This window comes from Gadus macrocephalus, chromosome 20, assembly GCF_031168955.1.
Source record: "Gadus macrocephalus chromosome 20, ASM3116895v1".
In the NCBI taxonomy this organism is placed as follows: domain Eukaryota; kingdom Metazoa; phylum Chordata; class Actinopteri; order Gadiformes; family Gadidae; genus Gadus; species Gadus macrocephalus.
Genome location: NC_082401.1, coordinates 591,616 through 607,095, shown reverse-complemented (window position 1 = coordinate 607,095; position 15,480 = coordinate 591,616). Strand labels below are relative to the sequence as shown.

At 45.4% G+C, this 15,480-nt stretch overlaps 3 protein-coding genes and 1 non-coding gene across 4 annotated transcripts in view; all 4 read left to right on the top strand.

Moving 5' to 3' along the window:
• Positions 1 to 3,222: 3,222 nt before the first annotated feature.
• The window catches only part of LOC132448178 (uncharacterized), a 123,504-nt gene continuing 111,246 nt past the window's right edge, over positions 3,223 to 15,480 (top strand). The window contains exon 1 of the mRNA XM_060039251.1: positions 3,223 to 3,281. The gene's annotated coding sequence lies outside the window, so the exon portion shown is untranslated. The remainder of the gene's footprint in view (positions 3,282 to 15,480) is intronic.
• LOC132448873 (uncharacterized) lies at positions 4,370 to 6,551 on the top strand. Its single transcript, XM_060040419.1, has 3 exons — positions 4,370 to 4,426; positions 4,691 to 5,153; positions 5,970 to 6,551. The coding sequence occupies exons 1-3, from the start codon at positions 4,370 to 4,372 to the stop codon at positions 6,356 to 6,358; spliced, it is 909 nt and encodes a 302-aa protein (XP_059896402.1). The 3' UTR covers positions 6,359 to 6,551.
• On the top strand, positions 6,587 to 11,087 carry LOC132448177 (uncharacterized). The gene is made up of 9 exons (XM_060039250.1): positions 6,587 to 7,024; positions 7,120 to 7,333; positions 7,607 to 8,188; positions 8,301 to 8,513; positions 8,700 to 8,944; positions 9,059 to 9,225; positions 9,295 to 9,396; positions 9,547 to 9,804; positions 9,962 to 11,087. Exons 1-9 carry the CDS (start codon positions 6,632 to 6,634, stop codon positions 10,152 to 10,154), a joined length of 2,367 nt encoding a protein of 788 aa, XP_059895233.1. The 5' UTR covers positions 6,587 to 6,631; the 3' UTR covers positions 10,155 to 11,087.
• On the top strand, positions 12,523 to 12,596 carry trnat-ugu (transfer RNA threonine (anticodon UGU)). Its single transcript has one exon. It is a non-coding gene; the product is annotated as a tRNA-Thr (tRNA).

Below are 15,480 nucleotides of genomic sequence, written 5' to 3'. Positions count from 1 at the left end.
AATGCTAACTCTTTCTCACTCACTCACTCACTCACTCACTCACTCACTCACATATACAACTTAAAATAAGAATTCACCGATTGTCATCCTTGGAGCTGTCATAGGTATTAACTGCGTGTGTTCCGAGAATCCTAAAGTTTTGGTGAATTTTCCTGCCATGGGGAGGTGAGAGGCATAATTTGGACCTACGCAAGTGTAAGTGGCTCCAGTGTGGGCCATCATTGGCGTGCCTCTATAATTTATCAGAACCTGCAGTATTGGTTCCTCATCAGCTAGTTTTGTGATTGCTACAAGCTGATCCTCCCCCTGTGGATTCTCTGGGCACCCCTAGTATCCCTGACCCATAAAGGGACCTGCCTGTCCCTGGTCGCTGTTACCCTGTGTTTGCTGTGGTGGAAAAGGGTTAGTTAAACAATCTTTCTTAATATGTCCTTCCTGATTGCACCCAAAACATATTAAAGGACCTCTGCGTTGTCCTTGGGATCCTGGTTGTTGATTGTTTCTAAACTGTCCTTGGGGCCCTTTGTACTGATTCTGTCTATTTTTATTTGTGGGGTTCCCATAATTATGGATGTGTACATGTGTAACAGTTGGAGTATGTGACTGTTGGCTCTGAGGCTGTTGTACTGGGGGAGAGAATGCCTGCTGTCCATCAACTAGAGTAGGATAACTTCCTGATGACGTGTGGGGTACTCTTTGTAATGCTTTACTGCAGACAGGCCCCTCTGTCTCTGGGTTGTATTTCTTATCTTCTTCATTTAGTGTGACTTCCCCTTTAATTTTTACCGTGCCTATTAGCAATGGGTACAATGATGCTGGTTTGTACAGCGGTGGCTCAACCTTCAGAGGCAATGGTTGAGCCTTGTTGTTATTAGCTATTATTTCTCCCGCCACTCTCTGTAATGTTCGCCATCTCTCTCCTTCCTCTAAGAACAAAGCTAGTACTAACTTTTCCCTGTCCCTCTTTGCTGAGGCCGTTTTTCCACTTCTGTTATCTATGTAATTCCTTATCACTACCTCCATGTCCCTATACATTATTGGATCAAAAGTCCCTCCTATGGGCCATATAGTGCCTGCTCCTTCTGTCCTTTCTTCCCATTTTTCAGAGATCTTTTTCGTCTCACCTTTGAGCAATAGACGGTCTCTACTCAAAATCTCTACCGCTGTTGGTGCCATTTTTAATTATTACTTTATTACTTTATTTATCTATTCTGAAGTACACTATTTATTGATAAAATTTATTTGAGTTTATTCTACTAGTTATTTTCTATACTTTACTATCTCTAAGCTACAAATGTGAACTCTTCCCAAGCGCTTGTCTCCCTCCTGAAGATTGGAATGTGACCCCCACCCTTTACTGTTATCTTTAACCCTGGCCTGCAGGCTCCTGCTCGTCCCCTGTGTGTTTGCTCGTGCACGTGCAGTTAGAGTCAGCGCGATGATGTTTAAGTCAAAGAAGATTTACACATTTATTCAGTACTTCAACAAATTAACTATTCTCTATCCGTCTAATTTATTAATGATTATCAACTACTTTAAACAAATTAACTATTCTCTGTCCGCCTAATTTATTTATGACAGAATCAACAACAAAAAAATTAACCGGGTCGTAAAAATCTCCGAGGTAACTTAATCCTAACACGACTTAAATACAGACAATAAGCCGATTCATACAATTTCTTTATCTTATATTGAAAAATGTCCGAATTGTTTGTAATTAATTACAAATAAAAGGTTGACCGAGTGTATAAACTGGCCTTTTGGTTAACACATGAACAGTCGGATGGATAATGAATCAACCAGAATTTCAAACAAGAACCATTGCCACAAAGCACCAAGATCAGAACTAAAGATTGGCCCCACCTCCAGATCCAATATCTGCAGCTCAATTGAATCACGTTTAGGGCATTAAACTCATTCAAACGATGCTTCAAACAACTTGGTTTGTTTGATCGAAGAGACACTTTACCTGCTGCTCGGCGTTCAGACGGGGCAAGAACAGATCAAACGACTCTATCCTATATATGGCAAGACAACTTACCCTTGAGCTCTGGTCGTATGATCCGTTCGCGTCCCGTCCTCTGGCCCGGCAGCTGGCGAGTTCCTATTTCATCCTGTTCGTGACGCCAATATGTCGAAGATTAATCGAGATTTAAAACACTTAGACTAATTTAAGAGAGAGAGTGTAAAAGAAATCGAGGGGTCCGGAGCAAGAATTGAAAAAAGACTTTATCGTGAAGAAAAACAACAACGATAACAGCCTGAGTAGGTCTATAGAGTCACTGCTCAAACATCGATTCCAGGTCCTCTTTATACACACATACATACAAGAATTCCTTTGTCCCAATGGAGGTTTCCGCCCACATCAATCTTCATCAATCATCAGTCTCAGAATATTATCAACAAAGTGATCTTGGACACCAGTCTGAGGCCAGCATACATTAACCCCGTAGTCAAAATAATCATAGGGCTGAAGGCTGAGGTCAACATAGCTTAACCCCGTAGCTTTCTGCTCAGTTCTGTGTCCCACCATCTGTTCTGAATCCAGGCTCTGCAGGTATCATGTGTCTTCTACCATTAATATATATAAGGCATAATAATAATCATGGGTTACCATAGAATATACTCATTAATTTCTACCACACAATCCATCAATGCAATAGACTTTCCATCAATGACAACGGCGGCAGGCAAGCAAAATTCTCTATAAAATGTATGATACCCTAGTGCCAACTGATGACCTATTTGTCCCTTCTATCGTTAAGCAAAGCTTCAGGAATCGGTTTTACAGACGTACAATTGAAGTAACACAGGGGACTTCTCTCAACGGCAAAGCGTATGCTTCTCATGTAGAAGGCCTGAGGTTCAATGCCTGCCGTCTCCAAGATGTGATCAAAGCTAGCTTCAGTCAATTTGAAGACTATTTCAAAATTATATCAAGCAAGGCTGAACCTACCCTAAGTGTTCCAGACTCTTCCTGTTCCAAAAAGCCAGAGACTTGGTACACTAAAAGTGTGTTGTCGTGGCCGTACCTGTCAGTTTCTGGACTGTCTCCGAGGTCCTAACACATTACAAAAGGTCCGAACAATTCCGAACGAGGTCCGAACACATTCCTAACGAGATCAAAGAGTTTCAAACGAGGTCCGAACGAGGTCCGAACAAGGTCCGAACACTGTCCGAACATTGATTCCGAACTGTGTCACGTGACCGAGGAGGCGTGGTTATCGCTTTAGAGTCACAGCCATTCTTTTCCACCGCATCACTACAGACTCGGGAAAAAGGTTTGGAAACTTGATTAATACTCATAAAAGCAACACCATAAAAAACAAAACGGTTAACGATTGCATTTCTCGTCCCGGCAGAATGATATTCAACTTTGTATTTCAACTTTCTTGTTACGTGGCCACTTGGCCACTTTGCTAACGGAGCATCTGACTGCTGTGCATACTAACACTGTGTGGCTGCGGCCAGCAGTGTGGGGATATTGGCGATATGATAGAATCAGAAGATCAATAATAACTTATTTATTTGACTTTTAATGATGTCTTGTGATGTGAAATAATTGTGCCAGGGTTCGTCCCCTCCGGTAATGGAGCCTCGTTATATGTTGGGGCAGAGTGCAGATGTGTCCAGACATGTTTATGACATGCTTGTGCCAAGTTTAATTATTAACAATAATAAAAGAATAGCGAAGTGAATAGCGTCGCTGTAGCCTACATAGCCAACTCGCTGTACATGCTAGCTGTGTGGCTATGGTGGGGATATTGCTGATATGACAGAATCAGACCAATAATAACGTATTTATTTGTCGTATAAACGAAATAGTTGTGCCAAGTTTCATCCCCTCCGGTAATGGAGTCTTGTTATGTGCTTGAACAGCGCAAACAGGTGTATGAAACAAGTTTAATTGTGCCAAGTTTAATTATTAACAATAATGATCCTTTAGTTTGCCTGCTTTTATTTTGTGAAGCACTTTGTGCTACAATGTCTTCGTATGAAAATATTGATTGATTGAATAATACAAATAATGATAACATTAATATTATTAGAACTTTATTTGTATAGTAATAAAACAGTAATGCAAAACATACCTACCCACCTACAAACATACATATATATATATAAATACATACACATGTATCATTTCTACCAATCTGTCTGTCTGTACACACACATAGCCTAGCTCGACATTAACCTGTTTTACATTTGATGTTTGCAGATGAAGGAAGCAAAGCCTGATTCCTATTGGAGGGATGTATGCCTTAAGTATGCTCGGGGCCAATTCCATTTTACCACAGGCAAACGGCCAGGGGCCACAAAATGGAAAAAGGCCTTAGAAAAAATAGAGGCTTGCCCGCTGCAGAAGCAAATGAACACCAAGGATCTGTTTGGGGGAAGCCTTAAGTGCTCCTGTGGGTTCCACAAGGTAGGTGAAATTATTTACTAATTGATTGTTTGCTGGTTTGTTTGTTTGTTTTTTCCTCTGGTGGGCTTCAGTGATTTTGCAGTAATGCCTCTGATGTTTTCAAAGCCTGTTTGCTTTTTATTGATTTTCTTTTAACATGTCAGAATAAACACTATTCAATACATCATTCTATTTTGTGGATTTATTTATTGAACAATATGTATCTGTACCATTCTGGAGAAAACTAGTATAGTAGTGTAGGATTCTTAGTTGCATGTAGCATAGCATGGCCCTCTTTTTGTAACCCCCCCCCCCCCCCCCCCCCAGCCAGCAGATCTGTCATCAGGCGCTGCTGGGTCTAGTGAGGCAGGAGGAGTTAAGACGGACGAGGCAGGGAGCACGGAGGTAGGGAGAGGAGAGACAGAGGCAGCGAGAGGAGGAGAGACAGAGGCAGCGAGAGGAGGAGAGACAGAGGCAGCGAGAGGAGGAGACACAGAGGCAGCGAGAGGAGGAGACACAGAGGCAGCGAGAGGAGGAGACACAGAGGCAGGGGCAGTCAACGCAGAGGCAGGGAGAGGAGACGCAGAAGCAGGAGAGGGAGTGCAGTGCTGCCTGTGCAACCTGCATGTGGAGGGAGACCGGTTCACCCAGCACCTGTCGGACCACCACACGGAGGAGCAGTGTGATACCTGTGGGGCCAAGGTGCAGGGTACTGTTGGTCTTTTGAACCACATTGAGGGGAAAAACGGTCTGTCTAGTTACTGGACCAGATGAAATGAGACGGAGAGGTAATAAAGTCTGTCGGCACGAGGACCTTGGATTTATTAAGTAAAGTGGCAACGGTTATACAGAGTCATAAAGCGTGAGAGATCGAATATGTCTAAGTCCCTAATCAGCGCTGATGGTTCGTCCAGAGCTTCGCCTCCGTGGAAGGTCTGCTTCAGAAGAAGATGATGAGTCCCTGTGTGATACAGTCTTAAGCTGTATCCTCCTCTCGATGAGGTGTGTGCGTTTGAGATGTGTGTGGTTCTGTGTGTTTTTGCTGCACCTTGGCTCCCAGGCCCTGGATCTTCTCCTAACGGGGGGAGAGCTCCTCGTGTCTCCGGTGTGATAAATTAAACGGGGGAGTGCCCCCCCGAAGTGTCTTGTGTGTGATAATTTAGTGTGGCTCTCAGGCCCCTGGTATGGGCAGGTGTTTCTCTTGGTTCCTTCTAACGGGGGAGAGCTTCGAGGTGTCTCCTGTGTGATAAATTAATGTGGCTCTCAGGCCCTTGAGGATGACTGGTGCATTGTCTGAGTGTCTACCATTTGCCTGGGAAATGGGGCCTTCGGCTCTGGCCTTGACCTGACTATATTATCATGTTTGTGTTATGTGTTCGTTGGGTTTAGAGCAAGAGTCGACTATATATTAATGTGCCTGCCATGTGATGTGCTCATCAGGTTATTTTTCCCAATAACATCCAAGTGGTTCACTATGCCTTCAGGGTACCATCAAAGCCGTCTCTGCCCCCTTCTTCATCCTGCTCTGCCGCGCCACACCACACGGCAGCTCCACCACCTGCAGCACACTTCAGGGTACCATCAAAGCCGTCTCTGCCCCCTTCTTCATCCTGCTCTGCCGCGCCACACCACACGGCAGCTCCACCACCTGCAGCACACTTCAGGGTACCATCAAAGCCGTGTCTGCCCCCTTCTTCATCCTGCTCTGCCGCGCCACACCACACGGCAGCTCCACCACCTGCAGCACACTTCAGGGTACCATCAAAGCCGTCTCTGCCCCCTTCTTCATCCTGCTCTGCCGCGCCACACCACACGGCAGCTCCACCACCTGCAGCACAGAGGGTCAACTGGAAAGGTTTCCTGCCTGACCAGTTCAGAAGGGTGATCCAGGAAGCCGATCAGGTCTGGGTTTCCAAATGCTTGTATGAGCCTACAGGCCAACTAAAGCAATAGATCCAGGCCTGCTGGTTTCACCCTCCACTGGAGCCCAAACCATCCCCTCCTGAGCCTGGCTGGTACTTCCGGCAGAGGCTGTTTATCTGGGCACCGATGAGGATGTGGGGGATCCCCTCAAAGTGCCCCCAGTGTTCCTCAAAGATGAACAGCTCCGGGATTTACCGGAAGGTAAGGGAGGTGATCGACGTGGATAGCCACTATTATCTTGTGGGAGCGGACTATCCAGGTTGCTGCAAGTGCTCGCAGCCGGTCTGCCCATGGAGCTGCGACATGCTCTCGCAGCTGGATGTGGCACACAGGAGCCTGTTTCCCGCTGTCCTCACAACACAGCTGGCTCTGGATAGGAAAGTGATGACCTTCCTGAAGCCGAGGACCAGCGGGAACAGTTCCTCCTACCTTCAGTCTGCCATAGAGGAAGGTCACAGCGAGGAGTGGGCACGGCAGACCATCCGCTACCTGGCTGACTGCGAGCTGCACAAAAAGATGGCTACATTTGTCCCCTCTGCAGCCATATACCCTCCTCCACCACCCTTCAGGCCCCTTCCACTCGCCCAGTGGTTTGAGACAGTCCACTCCAACGACATCCTCAGCCACGTGGAGGAGATGAAGGGTGTGATCACTTCAACGTATGGGAGAATCCTGAAAATGGACTCCACAAAGAAGGTGAGGGTTTCAACAGTAGAAAAATATACAAAATTGTATAATTACAACCAAACAGGAAATTGGTTTACTTCATAGTGCTTGTGTTTGTTTTACAGGTCACCAAGAAGCTGGCTGGTGCAATCGGGGACAGTGCCGCCTGGATGTCGAACATCGGCAACGAGTTTGGCCAGGTGTTGAACTCTGTGCTGACGACGGGTGAAGGTGCAGGGTTAGAGGAGTTGTGCCAGGGCGTCGTCACCCGGTATAGGAATGCGGGCCAACCTGAACCTGAGGCCATCTATGTTGATCGGGACTGCTGCAGCCAGTCAGGTGTGTGAAAATTGCTCTCTCACTCACACACACACACACACACACACACACACACACACACACACACACACACACACACACACACACACACACACACACACACACACGCACTTACTCACTCACTAACACACACACAAACACACTGTTGGTAGCATTTGTATTAAATGTATTTATTTAATACCAATGCTACTTTGGGGAGAAGTGTCAGGCAATTGGGAGTAACCATACAAAGGTGTTGTGGTCTATGGTATTAGGAATGGTTGTTTTTCACAGGTGTGTCTGCAGTGGTGAAACTCTTTCGCCCATGGAGGTCTGCAGTGCGCCTGGATAGCTTCCATTTTATGAGGCGCTTTAACTGCGGCCTCACTACAGAACACCACCCTCTCTATGGCACCTTTTGTGCCAAGCTTTCCGCCTGCATTTTTCTCTGGGACCAGGAGGATGTGCAACGCCTGAAGGAGGCCAAGAGAGCGGAGTGGAAGAGCAGCCACAGCGGACATACTCCCACTGACGACCAGTTCATGGCCACCATCAGCTCAGCTGAAATGAAGAGGCACTGCAGGAGGAAGACGCGTGGAGTGGAGGAGATGCGGAGCAGTATTTCAGGGCTCCTGGAATCTGTGTGGGAGCTCACAGACACCACAGGGCTGCGTCTGGTGAGCCATGACAGCATGCGCCACGTGTGGGAAGTACAGCAGAAGCACCTGGAGTGCCTCCAAGACCCTGCAGGTGTTGCACTGTACACAAAGGTGGGGACACTCCAGAAGGGCGGCAAGGAGCTGGACATCCTTAGGTGTGGTAGGGGGTCCTCCTCCCTGGAGAGTTTCCACCGGCACCAGTGTGCTTTCATTCCAGGTACATTTGCATGTGTTGTGATTATTCAAAATAGCACAATTACCACTGACGGGTATTCATATGTATTCACTTTACAATAACGGTTGACTGGACAGAGTGTTTTGTTTCTTAGGCTGGCGGTGCAATGCGGTGCACATGCAAATGTACATGCTGGAGGGTATATCAAGATGGAACATGGGCCGGGCCAAGGAGGCAGTAGATGTGGAGGGGGCCTCCACCCTAAGATGCTTCGATGTTCGGTTGATGTCCCACCTTAACAACCTAAGCCAGCGTGTGCATGGTTGTGCTCTGGTGCCAGAGTTCACCCTTCCTGGGAAACCTACTGGTAAGAGAGATCTCAGAGCAACACTGGTTGCCCGGAGTATTACATCCCCTCCTCTTTTTCTTAGGCACCCCCCTACCCAGAGGACATGCATTTCTTGAGTGCAAAGATTGTGCTATTCATGTAGGAGATGGATGTATGTACAGTATGTATGTCCTTTCTTTATCTTTGTGTTTATGCTGGTTACAGGCGAACGCATAGCCGTGGAATATTTATTGGAGCAGACCAATAGAGGCGACCTGCTGGCTCCATCACAGGCCTCCATCTCAGAAATCCCCTTGCCGGTGCTGGAGGAGGAGGAGGAGGAGGATGATGCCATCAGCATGCCTGCCATCAGCGTGCCTGCCATCAGCGTGCCTGCCATCAGCGTGCCTGCCATCAGCGTGCCTGCCATCAGCGTGCCTGCCATCAGCATGCCTGCCTCTGTCACAGAGGTCAATAACATACAATAAGATAAATTAATGTAAAATTAGCATTGCTCACATATTAGAAACAAGAGTGTACATTTATTTGCTTGTTTTTTCTTTTTCTCTCTTATCACTTTTCAGACCAGCCAATGTGATTCGAGGGGCGTTCCGGGGTGGGACGCAGTAGATGCCCTTGCTGCCTACCTACTCGCATTAAACCGCACCATCACGGCCTTGTCAGCCAAGGAGGAGGCGGACATAGTTCGCCTGTACGCGGCTTTACATGCGATGGATCGGAAACCTTCAAGGTACAAAATAAATTAAACATACATTCCATGGAATGAATTAAGCATATGGATGTCTCTTTCACCGTTCAGGTACACCCAGAAGGCAAAGAAGAAATCGCATGCGTCAGGAGGACCATGGAGAGCACCGAGGAAGCCGAGTGGCTCTGCTCCTGGACAGCAGGCGGCAGAGAGGTGCTTGACCACAATTTGATATTATTTTATGAAATGTATTTATTATGTGTAGATTATTTTATTGAAATCCCTGTTGACATTGTCACTTGGTTCTTCATGACTTTATATCCTTGTTCACAGTACATATCATAACATCCTTCTCTCCCACAGGCTGTACATGACTCATGGCCAAGCAGCCCAGGACCCCGAAGTTCACAGGGTCTGTGAGTGTGTCTGCCTCAGACTCTTAAAAGAGTTTGAGCAGTCACGCAACAGGCCAAAGGACACAAAGGGGAAAACAATGCCCATCCCTCAGTCCATCGTAAGCGTGTACAGCCACATCAAACAGCTGCTGGAGGACAGCAGGGTTGTCTGTGATGACACAGACCTGGTTCTGGTGCCAGTAAACAACACCACAGTCTCTTCATGGTATGTGTTATTTCATTTACCTTTCCCATACAGTCAAGACAGTTTATAAAGATTTAACCTCAAGAAAAACCTCCACCTGCATGCTGGTTAGAAAATATGTAATAACCTTAGGGAGGGAGGATAGGCTTACATAAAATAATGAATGTTTGTGTTGTAGGCTGCTTAGGAGGGATAAAAGGAAGGACAGGGACATGCTGCTGCAAGGCACTGTACTGCCCAAACAGGTGCACCTGGCAGAGGAGCCTCTCCCTGCTCTGAACACCCTTCCGGCTGCCCCTGTGCAACATGCACATGGGGCAATGACATTTGAGGAGCCTGAAAATCACGAGGGGGAAGCTTTCCCCCGCTAGCGCACTCTAGCGGCGAAGAAGCCTCCGCCATCTCCACCTCCCCAGTTCCCTCCACAATTTGGGCCAGTTCCTCCATTTCCTCATCTTCCCCCATATCCGCACTTTCCATTTCCATATCCTCATGCACCTCCACTTCCACATGCTCCTCCATTTTACATTTCTACTCCATATCCTCATGCTCCTCCATATGCTCCTCCATATCCTCATGCTCCTCCATTTCATGCTCCTCCACTTCCTCAACCTCCTCCGTTTCCTAATTCCCTATCTCCTGATGCTCCTCCATCCCAGCCAAGGCAACGCGCCTGGAGGCTCAATAAAGCTGCCCAGGAGGATGAGGAGCTTACGTCAAGGATGGATCCGGCACGGAAGAGGCTGAGAAAAGAAAACTACCACTATACCTGCAAGGGGTGCGGCCAGGACAAAAATAAAGTCACTGGACACACCCAGCTGAAGGGGCGGTGGTATTGTCCTGCCTCAGGAATGACCCTGGAAGAGTGGAGGAATAGTGTGTAGTTGCTGTCTTTCTGTCCGTCTGTCTCTCTGTTGTTTGTCTCTGTCTCTCTGTCTGTCTCTCTGTTGTTCGTCTCTGTCGTTAAAATAAAGTTTAATAATTGTATTTGAGCCAAAAACAGCCTTCACGTCTTTATTTAATTTCCTCTTGAATACCAGGACAGTGAGTGTCATCCATAATTGAATGTGATTGTTAAAACTAAAGCCAGTCAGAATCAGAATAAGCTTTATTGCCAGGAAGGTTTGCATCAACCAGGAATTCTTTGTGGGTAAGTTGGTGCAGAACATGTAATTGCACAACAAACAGTAAACATAAGATAAATAAGACATATAGTATAACCATATATAAAAAGAAAGAATGTACAGAAAGTGTATGTGCAATGTGTAAAGATAATTGTGTGTTACTGTAACACAAGGGCTTTTTATGTTAATTAAGTGTGTAGTGGAGTAAGAGTGTGTGTGTATCTGGGGGGGGGGGGACACGTGACTCGAGAACAAGCGAAGATGCAAGCGATATCGCCAGAGCCCAGGTTCGAATCCTGCAAAAGACATGAAAATTAAAGTGATGATACTGTGTGTAAACAATGTTGAAAAGGTAAGAAGAGAAAAACATTGTTGCGTCACGACGAAGATTCAGGCCTGCCGACAAGCGTAGGCCAGTTCTGCTATCTGTACGCAGACTACTTCTCTAAGAAATGTATGATACCGTACTGCCAGTCAATAACCGATTTCCCCTCTTGTATCGTTACGCAAACTTTCATGTATCGGTTGCCACATGTACAATTGAAGTAATCTGTTTTCGGCTCATCTGTAAAGCTTCTCATGTAGGAGTGCTGAGGTCCGATCACTAAGATGTGATCAAAGCAAGCTGTGGTCAAGGGTGTAGGACTATTTCACAATTTGATCACACAGCCCCAAGCGTTGCAGTCTGTTAGTGTTCGAACAACTGATAGACTTGAGGTCGATAAGCACCATTGTCCTGGCCAAGCGGTTAAGCTGATGCACTAGAAATCCATTGGATCGAATGATTGAAATCTGCCACACCAGTTTACCACCTCTGCTTTTAGCAGGCAGGCCAAATATCTTCATCTCTTAGGATGGCCTAGTGCAAGTCAACCTATTGATTGGCTGTATCATTAAGCAAAGCTTCAGGTATTGATAGTAGAGATGTACTATTTAATACATTAAGCGGATGTAGCTCAGTGGTAGAGCGCATGCTACGCATGTATGCGGTCCCGGGGTCAATCCCCGGCATCTCCAAATTGTAGTGTAGGTGTCGCGTTGATTATGAATGAATCCCTTTTATAAGGTAGAAGTCAAAAATGATCCGATCACGAAACATTGCGGAATGTCACTGTGTAATGAATGTTTAAACAAAATGAGGTCACGCAATGCTTTACCTACCAAAAATGTTGCAGAATGCTAATGTTTGAACAAGTTAGAGAATTGAAATGTCGAAACTGTGTGGTTAAGGTGATGGACTAGAAATCCATTGGGGTCTCCCCGCGCAGGTTAGAATCCTGCCGTCAACGGTACAGGTTAATCAGTGTATGTTTAAGGGACTGTTTAAAGGATCAACAGAAATATGTCATGGTACTGCAGACCTCTTTCGTTGTCTTCCCAATCATTTGCTGAAGCATTTCTCCTGAACTGAGAGGGGTGCTGTGGCTGGGACTGTCATAGTGACTGTCTAGTTCACAGAAGAGGCAGTGTTCTAATCACATCAGTAAGTTGTATTATGTAAGTAACCTACTCAATTGGAATTCCTTTAGCCGCCAGTTCTGATAGCTTAACACATGATCGGGTCACGCTACATGAGACCTTTTTCATTGGTGTCTCAAGTAAACATTACAATAGGGGTACTGTGGCTTAGCTGGTGAAAGCGCCTGTCTTGTAAACAGGAGACCCTGGGTTCATCTCCCAGCAGTACCTACACTTTTTGCAACAGCATCATCTGGTGTAGATGTGATAAAAGTGTTTCTTGCAGTTAAAAAAAACGGAATTGTCCTAACTGGCAATCTTGCTTGTGGTTGTAAACTTGCAATCCATCAATGCAATAGACTTTCCATCAATGACAACGGCGGCAGGCAAGCAAAATTCTCTATAAAATGTATGATACCCTAGTGCCAACTGATGACCTATTTGTCCCTTCTATCGTTAAGCAAAGCTTCAGGAATCGGTTTTACAGATGTACAATTGAAGTAACACAGGGGACTTCTCTCAACTGTAAAGCGTTTCCTTCTCATGTAGAAGGCCTGAGGTTCAATGCCTGCCGTCTCCAAGATGTGATCAAAGCTAGCTTCAGTCAATTTGAAGACTGTTTCAAAATTAGATCAAGCAAGGCTGAACCTACCCTAAGTGTTCCAGACTCTTCCTGTTCCAAAAAGCCAGAGACTTGTTACACTTAAAGTGTGTTGTAACAGTTCCTAACAAAGTCCTAACAAGTCCTAACAGTTCCTAACAAAGTCCTAACAAGTCCTAACAAAGTCCTAACAAGTCCTAACAGTTCCTAACAAAGTCCTAACAGTTCCTAACAAAGTCCTAACAAGTCCTAACAAAGTCCTAACAAGTCCTAACACAGGCTCCAAACCAGTGGGGCAAAAGAGCCAATCAGATCCCGAGAAATCTCTGGGTCGACGGACGTGACAGGTCCCATTCAACACCTTCGGACGACTACAGTGTTATCTTTCTCCGAAACCTTTGACGCTAATTTATCAGGTATACTTTTAGCGATTTACAGGAAGCTTGATGAAAAAGACATCATAAGTAAGTATACATGCTTTAAAGTGTCTTTATTAGTGGTGTTTGTGTGATATGCGAGTAGTCCGTACGCGTTACAAATGCTTTAAAAATGTTTCCCAAACAATGCTAATGGAAGCGATCTCTGCTGTTATCTATCCCGTATATATGCTATGATTAAACCGGGAAATCGGGAAATCGCTGCTTTTACTATACTGTAGTACATGCGTTATGTCAGGGGTATGCATATCCTACTATTTCTGAAATCTTGATCGGACTATAAACCGTGCCTTTTTTCCCCATTTTTCGAATCTGCGGTTTATATAACGGTGCGGCTAATCTATGGATTTTTACAGCTAACGGCCACTCGGAAAATTAGTATTCGAAGTTTAAATCAGTAAGCCTACACATCATTCCATTTAGCTGCTGCGGTTTATACTCCGGTGCGCCTTATAGTGCGGAAAATATGGTATATAGTTTTACTTACAAGGTACACATCTTGCTACTGGAAACATTGGACCCGAAGCTTGTATGTGTTTTAATTATGTGTGTATTATAATTGATAATGCCTCATTTGCATTCCGTCTTAAATGTTTTATATTGTTTTATATGTGTGTGTGTGTGTGTGTGTGTGTGTGTGTGTGTGTGTGTGTGTGTGTGTGTGTGTGTGTGTGTGTGTGTGTGTGTGTGTGCTCTCCCATACCATCACCTGTGGGGCCAAAAAGGAGTTAGCCCACCAATCTCGTGGGGACCACTTCACTTGTGGGCCCCAAAATTCGGGTCCCACAAGTTTTTTCATTTAAATCAACTCAAGAACACCTCCAGAATGCTACAGCTAAGTCTCAGAGAGGGTTCCATAAGTCACGATTTGGGAGATGGGTGTGTATTTGTGTGTAGGATTTGCTCCCCTAGCGACAAGACTTTGCCAGTACACTTTGATACACACTTCAGGAAGTGTGTATGATTAGCCCCGCCCCTCCGCCCATCCAGCCAATGCGAATCGTTCTACTGCAGCAATCAGTCGTGGCGTTCACTTAGTGCCCATCCAGCCAATGCGAATCGTTCTTCTACTGCAGCAATCCGTCGTGGCGTTCAATGAACGTTCACATATGCCTACAGACCTGAACTTCATGGCTCCCTACAGGTAAGAACATTTTGTTAATTATTTTGTCATTAAATACGTTCATGAAGCGCGAGTGTTTAGTACCATTAGACCTGTCCTAACATTGCTGATACTTTGAACTGTTTAATGCTAAATGTTAACAAACGGAATAGTGGCAGAATTACCTGATTACATGAAACGACCAGCGATGTTGCTAACTTTAGCCCCGCTTAGCTGCGTCAATTATGTGATTTATTTTCATGACATTGACCACTGTGCCAAAAGGATGCAGCAGTATTTTTGCTAAATCAAAAGCTAAGTTTATGCCGAAAATAAACGTGGACATTGAATTAACAAATATGAGCTAGTGCAAAACAGGGATGCTAAGCTAGGATGCCCGGGTGTTACGGTTTAACTGGTGACCCTTTTAATCGGTGACTTTCCCCATTACCTTACATTGAGAGGTCACCAATTAACACGGTCACCAGTTTAAACCGAAACACCAGGCCTGTCGGGCTTATTAAGCTCCGTCTTCCTTTCATAAGGGATGGGTTATACCCACAGAAAGCTTATGGTGCGGATGATATTGAGTGAACGGAGCGTTCCCTCTTCGTCATAACTATCAAACCAAACAGCCTTCACATTCACCGAGCGAACATTATGAAAGTAAAATGCACATTTCTTGCTAAAAATGTTTCCATAAACGCATTTAATGGCATAACTATGTTACTATTTCCACCCTGAATAAAGATAGTTGTCGGCTGTGGCTGCGCTGGAGTCCGAGGTAGGAACCCCAAACGCCGCCGTGTTTGGGTGATAGAGCTTAGATCGGGTTAGATTAAATAATCTCTGATATAAATAACAATAATCGGGTTAAATAACTTCACATGGTGTGTCTGGTGTGTTTCCAGCATTCGTAGTGTTGATCAGCAGAGAAATAGTCCGCCAAGACGTTGAGGTTGCTTAGCAACCAGA

Excerpts from the sequence above, each read along its gene's own strand:
- LOC132448873 (XM_060040419.1), top strand. The coding sequence starts at position 4,370 with ATGAACACCAAGGATCTGTTTGGGGGAAGCCTTAAGTGCTCCTGTGGG. Across the intron at positions 4,427-4,690 it reads GCTCCTGTGGGTTCCACAAG|CATGGCCCTCTTTTTGTAAC; the intron begins GTAGGTGAAATT and ends CATGTAGCATAG. Across the intron at positions 5,154-5,969 it reads CCACATTGAGGGGAAAAACG|CACACTTCAGGGTACCATCA; the intron begins GTCTGTCTAGTT and ends CACCACCTGCAG.
- LOC132448177 (XM_060039250.1), top strand. The coding sequence starts at position 6,632 with ATGCTCTCGCAGCTGGATGTGGCACACAGGAGCCTGTTTCCCGCTGTC. Across the intron at positions 7,334-7,606 it reads GGACTGCTGCAGCCAGTCAG|GTGTGTCTGCAGTGGTGAAA; the intron begins GTGTGTGAAAAT and ends TGTTTTTCACAG. Across the intron at positions 9,397-9,546 it reads GGACAGCAGGCGGCAGAGAG|GCTGTACATGACTCATGGCC; the intron begins GTGCTTGACCAC and ends TCTCTCCCACAG.